Source organism: Takifugu rubripes, chromosome 20 (assembly GCF_901000725.2).
Source record: "Takifugu rubripes chromosome 20, fTakRub1.2, whole genome shotgun sequence".
Classification (NCBI taxonomy): Eukaryota; Metazoa; Chordata; class Actinopteri; order Tetraodontiformes; family Tetraodontidae; genus Takifugu; species Takifugu rubripes.
Genome location: NC_042304.1, coordinates 5878037 through 5893309, shown reverse-complemented (window position 1 = coordinate 5893309; position 15273 = coordinate 5878037). Strand labels below are relative to the sequence as shown.

The window sequence follows — 15273 nt, the reverse complement described above, 5'->3', positions numbered from 1 at the left end:
AAGGATAAAGCATTAACCAACGATGAACGCCAATAATATTGGCAAGATAGACTTTCGCACATATGTTATGTATATGTATATGTGTGTGTGTGTGTGTGTGTGTGTGTGTATGTATGTATGTATGTATGTATGTATGTATGTATGTATGTATGTATGTATGTATGTATATAATACTGCACTTGCGTCTTCCAAACGTTCTGCGATTTTATATAGAGAAATGGAGCAACAGTGCCCCCTTGTGTTCTACCGAAGACATACAGCCTGCGGCCCCCTCAGACTCAGAATCATTGAAAAGTAAACATGCACGAATCCCCCAATGACCCTACACACACAAAAAGTTATGCATGTATTTATAGACACTCGTAAATGTTTTAGGAGGCCTGGCTAGTCATTGTGACATGTTCTTTTAGACAAAGTTAAAGCAGCATTAAAACACGCGTAATAGTATTGTTGTTTTGTTTATTTGTTGTTTTTCTTTAAAAAAAAAAAGCGTTCTGAAGACAGTTGCCAGCCATGTCATACAGAACATGGCACCTAGTCTGAAACACGTGGCACTGTTTCTTGAGAGAGAGAGAGAGAGAGAGAGAGAGGGAGAGAGGGAGGGAGAGGGGGGAAGAGAGAGAGAGAGAGAGAGAGGGAGGGAGGGAGGAAGAGAGAGAGGGAGGAAGAGAGAGAGGGAGAGAGAGAGAGAGAGAGAGAGAGACGGGCACACACTCCGTCACTCTCTCCAGCCACGCACGCACGCTGCCGGAGCTGCTGTAGGCTCGTTCGAGTCAACTTTGAGCCGCCCCTCTCAGGGTGAATGACAGAGAAGCAGAGTTCCGAGAAGTCGAAACCGAAGCATTGAAGCGGCCTCGGATCCGAGTGTGTGTAGATGATGGAGGTAAAAGTGTGGAGCGTCGTCTGTGTCCTGCTGCTCGCTCACCGGGGACCAGCTGCAGATGGTAGGGTTTGTTTGGTTTTTTAAACCCTCTATCCTGACTTTTCACCTTTTGGTTGTGCGGTTGTTACTGTAACAGAGTTGTTTAAGTTCCAAAATCACGGGTTTATTCAGGTTTTATAGATTCGTCCGAACCTCCGCTGATGCAACCCTCTGACACGGAATAAACCCCAGAACTGTCCCATCTCTGCCTCTTCCTCTTTCGTCCCGCGCACCTCTCACACATCCTGTCTTGCTCACCTACTACTTCCTCCTCTCATATCATACATGTCCAGGTATCAACGGCTACTTTATTGTTCCTGTTTGCATAGCATCATTCTGGGTTAAAAAGGTTCCTTTGGTTCCCCTGACATCAAACATCAAACAAGAAATTGAATTGCTCATCATGACGCTGGGTGTCACATGACAGCGGTGGGACAGGGGAGCAGACCAACTTGTCCCAGGGCAGCTCAGAATGATGACATCACCTGGAGTTAAAGGCAAAAAAACCCAAAAAAACAGCCCGAAATGGACCCGAGCGACGGTCACTGACACAGAGAGAGCCGCCTGCTCGGTGTTGGGGGTCACGAGCTGCCTCCCCAGGTGCATTTAGCACTGAGAAACACTGGGTCTCTTTATACTGTAAATCTACTACACACACGCACACACACACACAAACCGAAACCAGCGTTTGACCTCAGCGACTCTCATGGCACCGAGGTGAGGGAACAAGGCCAGTATTATACAACCGTGCACCCATCTCTGTTTTTAATATCATGTGCAGCTGAACAGGTGTGTGTGTGTGTGTGTGTGCGCGCGCGCGTGTGTGTGTGTGTGTGCTGATGAGCTGCGTGAGTGATTAGTGCGTTACTGAGCGGTAATCACATGATGACAGTGCTCTGGTCTTTATCAGCCGACGGCAGCCTGCCGTGCACAGATAGGCTCGGTGCTCCTTTACTGTATTTATTTGTTTGTTCCTCTGAATAAGTTGTTAAAATAACACACACATAAGCAGGGTTTCGTCCACTGAGGCTGGTCAAAGCCCAGACTGACTACCGGTAATCTACTTCAGATGCATGTTGGTAGTTTAAATGCGGGCCTGTGAACGCTCTGCTCCCTCTTCTTGGTCTGGAATAATGCAGGAACCTGCTGTTATTCGCTCTGGTCCAGAGCCCAGAGGTTGGCTACAACCTAAATTTATACCTCCTCCTGATCAGGTGTTGGACATGCCGCCGCCTCGAATTCTTCCAGCAGCTCGGTGTTGACGGTGCCTGCCGGGGCCTCCGGCCTGGCCCCCGACCCCACTACGGCAGCGGCCCTGAACCGATCTGACACGAGTGCGACGGTCCCGAGCAACGACGCAGGGGCAGGAAACGGCCCTGTGAACGGTAACTTTATTACTGCTTTGTCACGTTTAGAGGGGTTTAGGAGGCAGCGCAGCAGCAGCTGGCCCAGAGCTTAGCAGCTATATTTAACACAGTTCTTATCTCTGTTTTCTCACTTTTGGAAGTGACTTTTGACAAGCTGTTGACACATAAAAATGCTTGTACTATACTTGTGAGGACTTTTCATAGACATACTACTATCCCCGGCCCCTGCCCCCCCCCCCAACCCTAACCTCAGCCTTAAAACCATTTCTGACTCCTCAGAAATGTCCTCACTTTGCTAGTAGAATGCATATTTCTGTAGTCAACTTGTACAGTACAAGAACACACGCACACACACACAAAATCTTTCTCTCATACTTCAAGATAAACATTCCCATCTGTATGCTGCATTCAAATGCTTGTAAATAGCAGCGTTATCAGGCTGGGGACAAACAAGGCATTTACTGTCATCACGTCTTTATCCTGCTATCATGTCAGCAGTGCAATAAAACACAGGACGCTCTATTGATGTCTGGATATGCACTTTTATCTGGCCACAGATCAAAGGTTTTGTTGACGTTCACATTATCTTTGGCGTTTGTTGCAGTCTGACTAATGCTGACCTCAGACGATCGGTTTCGTTTTTTTCCTTTACATTCAAGATCTACTGTAGCTGCAGAATTCTAGCAATTTAAAGTCCACCTCCAGAACACCCCCCACCCCCACCCCTGCACACGTGGAGCTGGAGCCTTGGTGTAGAATAGAAGAGAAGAACTTTTATGAATGATTTTAAGGTTTTAAGGGACTTTAGTGATACTCTTTCGTCTGTAGGCACCCTGTCACCCCCGCAGGCCACCGACCCCAAGAACAACCAAACTGATCCGCTGACGTCAGCGTCTCCAGACCAGAGCCCCACCCCTCAGCTCCACGCCAGCTCCACCACGCTCAGCCCTGGAGGCACCTCGCCGGCCAGCAGGACTCTCGCCACGTCCTCGGCCACCGCTGTCACGCACCCGGACCAAGTGATGCACCCGACCACGTCTCCATCGGCATCTGTGCCGCAGATCACCACCTCCGCTCCCAAAACCAGCCAGTTCACCACCACCACCACCGGCACCAGCACCACCACCGGCACCAGCACCACCGGCACCAGCACCACCGGCACCAGCACCACCGGGGCCCCTCAGGGGTCTGCCAGTTCTGCGTCAACAGCCATCACATCCCCAAAACACACTCAGCAGCCTGACGGACATCCTGGCACCTCCAGCACTACACAGAGAGCCACCGCCGCCACCACAGCCAGCAGCACGCTGGCCAACAGCCCCTCCCAGCTGAACGTGAGGGGCGACAGTAAGTGTGCGACATTGTCTGCCATGGCTGAACGTAGGCTGCAGAGATTGGCTCCTAGAATATTTACTCGCTGGGAATTAACAGAGCCCAAAGTGCATAAAAGCAACTCTGTTCTTTGTTTCAAGCACAATTCTGCTCACGCACACACACACACACACACACACACACACGCACACACATCTTCTACCAACACTGTCACCACCAGCCCACAATCACATCACTGTCCCGGGTGGAGGACAGAGACAGTCATGAGACTCCAGATTTGAAGAATGCTCTGTTTTCTCGCTCCTCTGTGTGCTAAATGATTTACACGCTCTTTATTCCTCTATAATCTGTGGAGCCACGCCGAGACTTTCACCAGATCTCTCCAGGAGAGGCTGATAAATTCCTCTCAGTGGACAGGCTCCGACTTAAAATATCAAGTTCTCCCTCGCTGTGGTTTTATTGGGCCACGCTTGGCACCTCGCCTCTTTCCATTAGCCAGACAAACAGGGAGCCTTCGTCGCTCTGTGGTTGTTACTTTCAACCAGAGGATATAAAATCAAGCAGGGTTTACAAAATAGTCTTCCCTAGCAACATCCACATGCAGAAACACGCTGCCAAGCGTGCTCCTTCTTCCTAAAGATGATGAAAATTAGTCAAATAAAGACTTACTTGAGTCTTTTATACAACAGGAGAGCTCTCCTGCGTTCGACATTTCTCTCCTAGCTCACATGATGAATGCTCTGCACACCCTTACTGGGGTTATATTTAGCTCCTCCTGCACTTTTAACCCGTTTGGGAAGCTGAAATTCTGCCCTTGAACAAAAACAAAACTGTCTGGTTGGAGTGACCTTTGGTGTGTGTTTGTCTTCCAGCGACCGTGCTGCACCAAACTCCGGCTCTAGACCCCCTCCTGGCCGGCCTGGTGTCGGCCTTCATCATCACTGCTGTCATTATCACCCTCCTCCTCTTCCTCAAACTGCATCGAAGAAACAGCCGCCCGGAGTTTCGCAGGCTGCAGGACCTGCCAATGGTGAGTTACCCCTGAGCCCGGTCCCGCTCAAGGTTCCTTCCTGTTAAAAGGGAGTTTTTCCCCATTGTTTGCTCGGTGGTCAGACTCTGGGTTTCTGTAAAGTGCCAACACACAATCTGGATTGTAACAGACACCGTATAAATAAAGTTGTATTGAATTGATGTTGTAGGCAGCAAATAGGTGTGTTGAGTTGTAGCAAACTTGGGAGGAAGTGTCACTAAAATGACAGTGAAACACGTGGAACAAGTGTTACTGGTATAAGTACAAGATGAAGAAATAACCTTTGAGTTGCATCATCCAAAGGTTCTGAAAAAAGGGGAATAACATCAGTAGCAATGCCCTAATGCTAAATGGTTGGCTGCTAGCATACCTAATATCCAGTAGTGGTAACAATTAGCAGGTCAAACATTCTTCTAATGACAAGAGTCATTGTTTTTGTGTAGGACGATATGGAGGACACGCCTTTGTCCATGTACAGTTACTGATCGAGGAACCGCCGAGAAGATCGGAGCCTAAAACCCGGCATCCCTCCCCTTGAACCTGCACTAAAGAGAGTGAATTCTGGGTCGGTGCGAGCACATCATTTGAATACGGTAGCTTTCACGAAAGAGACTGAAGCTGCAATGGACAATGAAGGCCTCATTCACGTTGGGGGTCATTTGGCTTTTTAAAGGAGTCTGTCTGTACAAATTGGGCTCTCAACCATCTGTAGGCTTAACAATTTTCAGTTTTAGAATATAAAGTGTCCCGGTCAAACACTCGCTTGGATCCTTTCTCTTGTTAAAACAGCCAAACAGTGTTATAAAGTTTGCACTTTACTTTGTTCGGACTCTTAAAAAAAATGCGACAAATGGTTTTGTTTATGAGGCTTTAAAAAAAGGCTTGTGTGCACACTTCAGTGCAGTGTGTGATTGTAAAGATGTGTGTGTGGATTTTGACAGTTGGGGATATTTAAGCAGTTTCTCTTCCATCTCCCAGCATGCCTTTAACCTTTTATTTTTATTAATTTGTGCCTTGTGTTCATTCCTTCCTGGTGTTTTAAATGCAGGAGTGCCTTATAAAGTGCAGCTTGTACATTGCATTCGCATAGATCAGCCATTTCCATCACACATACACTCGGAGGTGTCTCAAGATGTTCCCCAGACATGACGCTCGTTGTCCCAGGCAACGGTAGCATCATTGCGTGCGCTGTAAATACTACTGAAACCTACTTCATCTTCGTGTCTTTCAAGAATTTGTGTCAGAAATTAAAGATTGAACACGAGAGCACAGATTATTGACGTTTGATGTGCAGGTTAGCTGGATTCAAATGCCACAGGAACTGATCAGCGCTAATAAAACTGTTTTCAGCACAATATGTTGTTTCTGCAGGGCTGAAAATTTAAACAGTTTTGCATTTTGAAAACTTTGTACTGTTTTTTTTGTTCTTGAGGTGTTCAATGTTGAAAATTAAGTATTCCTGAATGCATCACGAGGCTTTGCTGCTTGACAGCATTTTTTTTTCTTTTTTATTAAACATGATTTGAAAACATCTTTTATTCTCATTCATTCAAATCCCTCACAGAGGTTCTTGTGTTAAAGCCCACAGGGACCTTCTATACAGCGACTGACACCCTTTTACAGATGAGTGGATGGTTCTGATGGATCGCTGTCAACCACAGACAATATTAATGTTATTTACCAGCTCCAACACAAATAACGCTGCTTAAGCCCTGTTAGCTTCCATCGTTTAAAAGGTTGAAACAGTGAATCTTTTTAAACTAAACCATTTGATTCATTCCCATTTGGAAAATACTCGCAGGTGCTACTGTTTGCAATGCTGGTGGGACTGTTTTTGCTGCTGCTGCTGTCCTGTTTTGGCTCTTCTCATCCTTTGTTTCTTTTATCCTCAGACTTCAATGGAGAGACACCATATGGCTGCTTGTGCTCTCCAGCCAACTTCCATTTTAGAATTTAAATTACGGCTGTGCTCTAAACTCGTGTCGGTGAAATTGGCGTTCCAGCCCGGGCGGTCTGTATAAATGATGGCGTCAAAGTATTTTTGTTGCAGGAAAGGTCAAAGGTCATCAAGATCCAGGTCTGAGCTTAAATCGGGATCCCTGGCGTTATCGAGATCAGCATTCTCTTCCTCCAGATCTGATCCAAAGAGTTTCAGACCTGCCCGAGATGGACGAAGAGCTGCAGAGAGAGAAGAGTTTAGTTTATTAGAGGCTCCTGTGCTGTCAGGGTGGAAGAAATTCAAATGTTTCCCTCCTAGCAACCTGCGCGTGCATGCGTGTGTGTGTGTGTGTGCGTGTGTGTGTGTGTAGCGAGTACAATTGTCAAATTAACCCAGCTTCATTGGCTCAAATCACTCTGGGAATCATTTAGTGCAGATTGTAATCTCTTCCGGGAACAGGGACCTTCTGTTACAGTAAGTCTGTGAGCATGTGGTCACACATGAACACCGTGCACCAACAAACCTCCCCAGAAATGACGTGCACGCAGAGGCCGTTGAAGAGGAAACAAGATTTCTAATTTATCAGCACACGAGGAAGGATCCTCTCAACTGGCCCGCAGCAAGAAAACCTCTTGTGAAATGCTAAGCTAATTTAACTAAATGTTTAACTGAGACTATCCTGAAGTGACAAACACAGAGGAGTGCTCCCCGTGTTCGAGCATATCAATCAGTGAGGGCTGAGCCAGATGTGTGGGGGAGGGACAGCAGAGGCAAATACAAGTCCAGTCCTGTTGAAACTCCTGTGTGGGGGCCCATATGGTGTTCTGTTCATTATCTCCTGTGTTTGAAGCAGAGAACGGTCTCCCTCACCAGGATCTCTGTCGTCCAGCCAGGACAGATCATCAGAGCTGACCTCAGCCAGGCTGGGAGTTAGGCTGGAGTCTTCAGAGTCGGAGGCCACCTCTTTCACCCTGACCTCTCCACCGTGGCGCTGAGGGAGTAGAGATGCCCCTAAATCCAAAGTACAGGTGTGATTAGGATGCTCAGCAATGCCGTGAAAGCTGGAGGAGGGGAAGGTCTGCCTGGATACTGGTCCCCGATCTCTGGCAGAACATCTGACTTCCTCTTTTAACTCTGAAACAATGGCTCTGTTGAAACAAATTAGCAACATTAGAAAACGAGCAGGAAGCTCCCAAACACACACGCACGCACACACACAACCTGATCTGACGGACTTCTTCTTTTGTCTGTGAATACTGTGAGACGGTCTTCACCAGCTCGCTGCTCTGAGTTCTGCAGTTGTCTGTCAGTTCGTCTAATGTCTGGAAAAACAAAAACTGATCAGGACCAACCCACACTTCTTTAAATAAAACCTTTAAACAGCTTCAAACCGCCACTATTGGGGCTAAGTTTTTATCATTCCTCTTATGTTGTGAGCTGACTTTGTTCACAGGAGTGTAGGTCTGACCCATGTGGAAGAGCAGGCGAACCTTGAAGCTGTCTTCAAATCGTCTCCGGGTCTCCGTCTGCTGGTGAAATGCGTCCTCCTCATGTCTCCCTGTTATGAGGAAATGAAGAAGCAGGTAATGTGAACAAGACTATGCTTGTCTGGCTGTTGCAGGCCAGATTCGACGCGTGGTGATCTTTAAGCTGTGATTGTCGCTCACTCAGTCGTGTCTTCAAGCTGTCGACTTCTCTCTGCAGGTTTTCTATCTCTTCTCGGCAGAGCTTGGAACCAAAACTGTTCAAGAAGAAGCACATTCGCTGACACCATCGTCCTTATATATAGGTGACATTAAAAAAGGTGTTGGTTCTGTCATTAGGCTATCCAATATGGCAGTCGGGATCGCCCGTGGACCGTTACATAAGCACCTCTCCTCAGGGTTGCCTAGCAATACGGCTCTGGAGATGTGTCCCCTCAGACTGCTGAGCTCATGTCCAACTTCTCTCCTCCACTGCTCCGTCCGTCTGTCCACTCCTGGACTTTGTCTCATTTCTTCCTTCTCTCTCAGCCTGTAAACTTCCTCTGGAAAAACAAACAACAAATATACAAGTGAAAGAAAAAATACTTTTCAATGTATCTTTCTTTAGTTTTTGTTCTTGCTTAGGAAACCCAAACAGAGACTGAATAAGAATCACATCCCCTTTATTACAAAAGCACCATTAACTAGAATGTCCTCCCTGTTGTCAGGTGTCTTCCACCCAAACCATTGTAACAATGTTTAGTTTATTTAATCCACTAACCAGGGGTTGATACACGGGATGCCTGATTAACAGGGCTATTGATTAACCAGCCTGCAGGACACTCTCACTGGAACAATAGAAATGGAACAAACTGGGCTTATTAAGTACCCAGCTGTATCGTTATGGCCTGCTCAAAGCACGCGGGTATTCTGTGCAGTTGTCTTTTCACACCCATTTCACACTGAATGAAACAAACGGACTCGTGTCCGTCCGTGTGGCCACGGGCATGCTGGTCTCACACATTTCTGTCTTCAGAGAGGAGAAAATTGTGCCAAAATTTGTGTAAAGCAACTGTCAGTGGTTTTTTCCTGCTACTTAAACAGTGTCTGGTTGTGATACTCGCTGTTGATTGGCTGGTTCGGAGAGTCTCGTTTGTAATTACAATCGTTTCCATGCAAACTGCAGTAACATCAATGCAGCAAATAAGATTTTTTGACGCTCAGCAGGACAAAGGAGACAGAATCAAAGTTCTCTCAGTTGTGGTATATTCTGTAATCACTTATTTAGGTGGGTGAAGTCCACAAATTTATCAGTGTGAAAAGACTTAGTTCTGATTTTGTTTGTACTAGTAACTCAAGTTTAGTGGTAATAATTTAGTGGTACACAAAACCTAGTTTGGTCATTTGTTTTCAGGAATTGATCTGATTAATGGATTTTAAAGGGAACACGTTCTAAAGCATCCATTACTTTAATCAATGCCACCTCATGCAGCTTCACAGATGTGTCTCTGGGAAACATTTGCTCATTTAACTAACCAGGTAATATCACACGAGGCTGTGTTGAGCCAGCAAATATTTAATGCATGCAGCAGTTTACCTTGCAGGGTCTGGATGTGACATTTCTGAGACTCTTTTTCTCTCTCCATTTCACGGAGCTTCTGACTAAGAGACTCAATTGCCTTCAAGAAATTATGGAAAATATTCAGATTACCATTACTGCAGCATATCAGAGAAACAGACCCAACATCTGATGGATATACACCCATCGTCACACCTGGTTCTGTATCTTGAGCTGCGTTTGGAGAGCAGCTAGGTCAGTCCAATGAACAACAGAGCTGGAAGGCGGTGACGGCTGTTGGAGGTGTGTGGTTTGCAAAGGAAGAGTGGGAGGATCCAGAACTGACTCATGCATCCGCTCCCTCACTGCAAGCAAATGAGAAGAAACGGCAGAGGTATATTATATTTGAGGAATCCAACCCACTATCCTTCATGTTATTTCTCCTTTTAGTCATTTTAGACATTTACCAACCTTCTCCTCTCTTGGAAAACTTCCCTGGAGAAGATATTTTCTCCTTTAAGCATGATTGATGAAAAACACAAAATTACAGGGACACTGATTTGCAAAACTGTACTTCATGCAAACTAAAGGGCTGAATGCCTTGTTGTGCATTACTGCCATCTACTGACAACTCCAGTAATGACAATATTTACACGTTTAGCCAATTAAATAAATATGCACATGAAAGAGTGTATGAAAAGACTGACCTTCATCACTGTAATGCGTTCATCCACCCGGGACAGGATAGAATTCATCTGATCGTACCAGTCTGTGTCTGGATTCAACTGAAATATACATAATTATTTGCATTGGTGGCCAATCCTTCAGGTTAAAGCCACATAATCTCAATATGGATCACACCACATTACTGTCAAAAATCTATAACTTGCTATTAAAAAACTGCTATTAACTGGATTGTGGGGCAACAGTCTGACAATGATACAGTAACCCGAGATGCGCTTTGGGTTTGTTGACGAAGGAAACAACCTCTCTAACACCTTAAAGGTGATTCAGTTACAAGGCCTACACAGGTATAGGCCTTCTAACTCTGGATCCCCAATACAAGAGGGTAGATCTGATGCTTCATCTTGTAAAAATGAGCCGGTTAATGTGCTTCAGTCATCTGAAAGTCTTCCAGAGGTCTTATGCTCAGTCTGAAGCAGACCCAGGATGCACTCAAGGTTTCTATAAATCCCATCTAGTCCTGGTCCCTGGGGGTAAAGGGGTTGAGGAAGTTTGAGGACAGATTTTAAAGTTTCTTTGTGTCTTATGCAGAAAAGAAAACAGTTTAGCTTTGAGCTAATTTCGCTAGCAACCACCGTCTTCTCTGTATCACTACCGACGCGATGGTTGTTGTTTGTAAGATACCGCGCCGTGTCCTAGAGATAACAAAACCCGACTCGAAGTTATCTGTCAGAAATATGGAATAATATAACGCCCTCACAGAAGCCATGGCCGATCCCGGCGTCTCCACTTTTAAATCCGGCTGCCCGGAACAGCGACGTGATGACGTAGGACGCAACAGACGCGACGAGCCATGCACGCGCTTGCGCAGACCCGGTTGTTCGAGGTCCGACGTTATAACAGGCCAAAGGCATGAAGTACAGTAATTACAAAAAACCCCCAGTAAATACAGGTAATGCTCTATGTAAAATAGGGACTTCCCCTAACTAAACAGTCTTCACGTTAACAAGCAATATGATTTTAACAGATGTAAACAATTCTTTAATTTCTTATTAAAATTCAGCCATCCACAAGACGTTAACTGTACATTTTGTTGCGCTTTTGTTGTGTTGATCTAAGTTATGGTAGAAACGACAAACGCCAGTGATTTGTAGCGACAATTAAACAAATGAACTCCATATCCCATGATCCAAAGCGCTATGTTGACGTGTAGCGATGGCGGCCTCCACTGTCAATGCGGAGTGCATAGCAGGGGAGTTTAAAGATAATTTATCGAGACTCGGATTTGAAGTTTACCCGCTAAAGGTATTGGTGTTCTGTTTTGCAGAGGAAGAAATGTGAAATAAAATCACTAAAAGTTCGCGTTACTTGTTATGTAGGACGAGGAAGAGATGAGGGCTTAGCTAAATCAGAAAGGAATTGGCGGAAGTAAATAAAATAAAGTCAATATCAGCATTATATGTTATAACATATAACATATTAAATGCAAACAAATAAACGGTTTGAACTTCCCTTTTCTTGCTCAACAGTTTATTTCAATTCTTTCTGACCCTGTGTACTACCTTGTTCACAGGTTGGTTGGTATAACTCTGTACTGTCGCCTAATCATCGCTTGGCTTATCCAGATGACACCCTGGCCGTGGTGGTACTCAGCACACCCTCAATGTTTGAAGATGCCTTCCTGCCTTTCTTGAAACAGAGGGGCTTCCAGGGGCTTTCTGACCCCATCGACCAGTGTGTGAGACATTGTGTGTCCTCTGCTGTCTTACAGGTCAGTGCAATGCATTTTTATTAACTTGGTATTAAAAGTGGGGAAGGCTGACAAAAATGTTTTGTTGATGAAATGATGGATTTCAAATGTCTGTAATTCATTTTGTGTTGTTGAGGGTTTTTTTTTTGGCTTTTTGGATTAGATAGGATGAGATTCAGCAAAATGTCATTGCACGTGTTACATATACAAAGCAATGGCGGCACACAGAGGACCGGTTTCTGGAATGATATGGATATGATATTTTTGGTCTGGAGGCTACTGTACTGTCTTCCAGAGGGTAGAAGAGCAGACGGTTGATGCGCTGGGTGGTTTTGTGCTCTCCTGAAATGACCCTTCCGATCGTGCACGGCATTAAATCATGCACGTTGCGTTTTCCAGTTCATAAAGCTCTACCGTCCTCTCCCGTGTAGTGTTTTCCAGGACAAGAAGTGGATGTGAGGTTCGACTACGAGCTATTTCCCAGCAGAAAGCCGAAGTTCTTGGCGCAGACTGCAGCTCACGTGTCAGGAGCAGCTTTCTATTATCAGCAGTCCGATGTCAAAGATCAACCCTGGGCCGACAAAGTAATGCTGTCCGTTAAAAGTCCAGTCAATGTCCTCAGTGCGTCCTCACCCATTTTTGTTTATCATCGTTTATCTGTAGAAGATGTTTGGGGTGTGTGTGCATCCGAGACTTGGGGGTTGGTTCGCCATCAGAGCCCTGTTGATCTTTGGAGGTGTGACAGCGGGTTCGGAGATGGTGCAGCCAATTCCTCCAGATTGTGTACCTTCAAGAGAGGGAAGGATACAGCTGCTGGAGGCTTTTAACTTTAACTGGCAGGTACTTAGCTTTAACCACACAGGGCAGAATTTACATATGCACAAAAAACAGACGTTCAAGAGAACGATGTCCAGATATTCTAAGTAACATAACTGAATGGCTCATCGAATTTTAAATGTTGAATGCATTTTTTTTTATCACCAGGACTGGACCTATAGGGATATCGTCCAGGCAGACCAGAGCTACTCTCAGAAACAGAGGGACTACTTTTCCACTCCTCCTGCTCAGCGGATGCTTCTCCTTAGGAATTGGGGCTTTTTACCAAAGGAAGAGGATGGACGAGAGCAGACCCCAGACTCACAGATCCAACTGAATGGACATGGCTGAAGGAATTAAGGGCCAAACCTGCACTGCCAGACAGACAACTGATGCTGGTCTAAGCTCATGAGGTTTAGGTGGAGGCTAATTAGCCATTTTCCTGCATGATCTATTTAACACTGTAGACTTTTCTATTTTCTCTGACGGTATTAAGTCTTGGAACCGTCCATCCACAATACACTCACAGTATAAATTTTATTAAGGATCGATGCTGCTGCCTGGTGAGCATATTTAAACTTTGTGTTCTCACTGCTGGGATGTGCAGATGTTTCAGCGGGCCGTGATTTTTCAGTGATTTTCACTTTGTGTTGTATCCTTGAGCATCATTAAGGAATCGCCATATCAGCAGCGACTGTATTGAATTGTATTGAATTTACCTGCTGCTGCACGATTAGTTTTCACGCTCCTAATTCTCTTTTAACGTGTGCACTCTTAGTCTGAACCCACAGTTGCTGAGAGCCAGAGCAGTTATGGTTTTAAAAGCCTGTTTGTGTTTCAGCAGCACCAACGCACCTCGGGGCAAAGTTATTGATCGGCCTCTAGATGTCGCCCTTCGCCTATTGACAGTCTGCAAATGTCGGGGGCTCGGCCCGCTTCACCACCGAGGGGAGGCTGAAACAGTTTGATGGATGTTGCATAGAGATCTTGAAATTTGTTGCTTTCATTTACACATCAGTCGCAGCTCTAAATTGTACCTTTCCTGCAGGGCATTTCCTCCCACTGAGTTGTCTACCGCTCCATATTTTGTCATTTCACTTCCTTTCTCCATTAAAACACTCCCTCCCACTGCATAACTCCCATCACTCCACTCTCCTGTGCCTCTTTGTACTGAATCAGCATTTCAGGGCAGTTTGCAGGCTTGCAGAGACGCTGTCCGTGGAGTTAATTACGCCACACCCTGTTTCCACAGCACAAGTCATTAAATGTGCCTAAATTAATGCCAATTTTAATTTATTTTGTTTTCATACAATTTAATGGTGCAAAGGTTCCAAAAATCTATATAGAAAAGTATAAATTTCCCTTCCCATTTGGTCATTTTATAGCAGAAAATCATGAGCCTGTACACTGAAGTGCAGCTCTTCATCCTGGCTGCAAACCATAACTGAAGGCCACTTTAATTTAATAGTAATGCTAAAGACAATGAAATTAGTTCTTAATGAAGAGAAAACTCCATGTATAAGGTTACAAATGTCTTTATTATAATTCATTTAGACCAATACATGCTGTAAACAGCAAAAGGAACAAAAACTGATAAATGAAAGTTGTGTCTCCTGCTAAAAGGTTAATTAACTGTTGTTTCAGGTTGTAATATTTTCTGAAAAACAAACAAACTAATGGATTCTGGTTCAATTCTTGACTGTATTTAACAATGTGTTTAACATCTTCAGTTCCTCCATGAATTCAGCTTTTCCAAGAATCTCTGAGAGACAAATTCATCTGTACTCAACATCTTGTATAGAGCAGAGCCGGCTGAATATGGACCCTTTTGCAATATTCAAGAGGTTTGTAGTCAGATGCTCCATCCAGGAAGGTTTAGCGGTCAGTAAACAACTCAATAGTTGCTTCACCGTCCAACTGAAGATCAAAGTCAGATGTAATAGAGAAATTCAGGTCTGTGGGTTTCAGGAAGCTGCCCTGTCCAGTGCCAGTACCACGATCCTGAGGCTCAGAGCACCAGTGGCCACAACAGGGACATTGGTTTTATTTTGACGTCATGATGGAAGACGCCAGCAGGCTGCCTCATGACGATGTGTGATCGAATGATGGTGCTTTAACCCAAACACCATCCACTGTCAAAGGAGACAGGACAGGTCTTCACCCAGAGTCCCTGCAGCCATGTAGGCCAGCAGATCAGTACAGTTCTCTGGACTCTCCATCTCTTCATCAAGTCCAGACCAGTCCTCCTGCAGCTGCCACCATTAGGAGCACCTCTAAAGGGACCCACCAGGGTTCCCCCATTAAAGAACCTTCTTCAGAAACCTTCCTAGTTTTATCAGATACCACTAGGCGAGTTGTTGTATCTTCGTTTGGGATGTGTAGTGGGACAAGATCAGAGTGGGACAGAGCTCA

At 45.3% G+C, this 15273-nt stretch overlaps 3 protein-coding genes across 5 annotated transcripts; 2 read left to right on the top strand and 1 right to left on the bottom strand.

Moving 5' to 3' along the window:
- The first annotated feature begins 698 nt into the window (after nt 1-698).
- LOC105417923 (mucin-5AC) lies at nt 699-6184 on the top strand. Its single transcript, XM_011614731.2, has 5 exons — nt 699-944; nt 2137-2307; nt 3118-3636; nt 4494-4651; nt 5095-6184. The coding sequence occupies exons 1-5, from the start codon at nt 875-877 to the stop codon at nt 5134-5136; spliced, it is 960 nt and encodes a 319-aa protein (XP_011613033.2). The 5' UTR covers nt 699-874; the 3' UTR covers nt 5137-6184.
- On the bottom strand, nt 5674-11142 carry LOC105417924 (uncharacterized). 3 transcript variants are annotated; one of them, XM_011614732.2, is made up of 11 exons: nt 11056-11142; nt 10319-10396; nt 10083-10125; nt 9828-9976; nt 9651-9732; nt 8463-8616; nt 8258-8331; nt 8081-8148; nt 7812-7912; nt 7461-7738; nt 5674-6829 (listed from the first exon to the last, which is right to left on the bottom strand). In XM_011614732.2, exons 1-11 carry the CDS (start codon nt 11062-11064, stop codon nt 6708-6710), a joined length of 1158 nt encoding a protein of 385 aa, XP_011613034.2. In that variant the 5' UTR covers nt 11065-11142; the 3' UTR covers nt 5674-6707. The 3 variants fall into 3 exon arrangements, with proteins under 3 accessions (XP_011613034.2, XP_029684320.1, XP_029684319.1); XM_029828460.1 differs by lacking the exon at nt 10083-10125 and having other exon boundaries at nt 11056-11103; XM_029828459.1 differs by lacking the exon at nt 11056-11142 and having other exon boundaries at nt 10083-10106; nt 10319-10386.
- Nucleotides 11143-11486: 344 nt separating this feature from the next.
- Nucleotides 11487-14006, top strand: mmachc (metabolism of cobalamin associated C). The gene is made up of 5 exons (XM_003974093.3): nt 11487-11600; nt 11869-12066; nt 12477-12629; nt 12709-12885; nt 13030-14006. Exons 1-5 carry the CDS (start codon nt 11511-11513, stop codon nt 13210-13212), a joined length of 801 nt encoding a protein of 266 aa, XP_003974142.1. The 5' UTR covers nt 11487-11510; the 3' UTR covers nt 13213-14006.
- The last annotated feature ends 1267 nt before the right edge of the window (nt 14007-15273 follow it).

Bases quoted from the DNA above. Each gene is read 5' to 3' on its own strand.
- LOC105417924 (XM_011614732.2), bottom strand. The intron at 9,733-9,827 runs GTGTGACGATGG...AATTTCTTGAAG, and splicing joins AGCTCAAGATACAGAACCAG to GCAATTGAGTCTCTTAGTCA. The intron at 6,830-7,460 runs GTGAGGGAGACC...CTCTCTCTGCAG, and splicing joins GCTGGACGACAGAGATCCTG to CTCTTCGTCCATCTCGGGCA.
- LOC105417923 (XM_011614731.2), top strand. From the start codon at position 875: ATGATGGAGGTAAAAGTGTGGAGCGTCGTCTGTGTCCTGCTGCTCGCT. The intron at 945-2,136 runs GTAGGGTTTGTT...CCTCCTGATCAG, and splicing joins CCGGGGACCAGCTGCAGATG to GTGTTGGACATGCCGCCGCC. The intron at 4,652-5,094 runs GTGAGTTACCCC...GTTTTTGTGTAG, and splicing joins GGCTGCAGGACCTGCCAATG to GACGATATGGAGGACACGCC.
- mmachc (XM_003974093.3), top strand. From the start codon at position 11,511: ATGGCGGCCTCCACTGTCAATGCGGAGTGCATAGCAGGGGAGTTTAAA. The intron at 11,601-11,868 runs GTATTGGTGTTC...CCTTGTTCACAG, and splicing joins TTGAAGTTTACCCGCTAAAG to GTTGGTTGGTATAACTCTGT. The intron at 12,630-12,708 runs GTAATGCTGTCC...GTTTATCTGTAG, and splicing joins ATCAACCCTGGGCCGACAAA to AAGATGTTTGGGGTGTGTGT.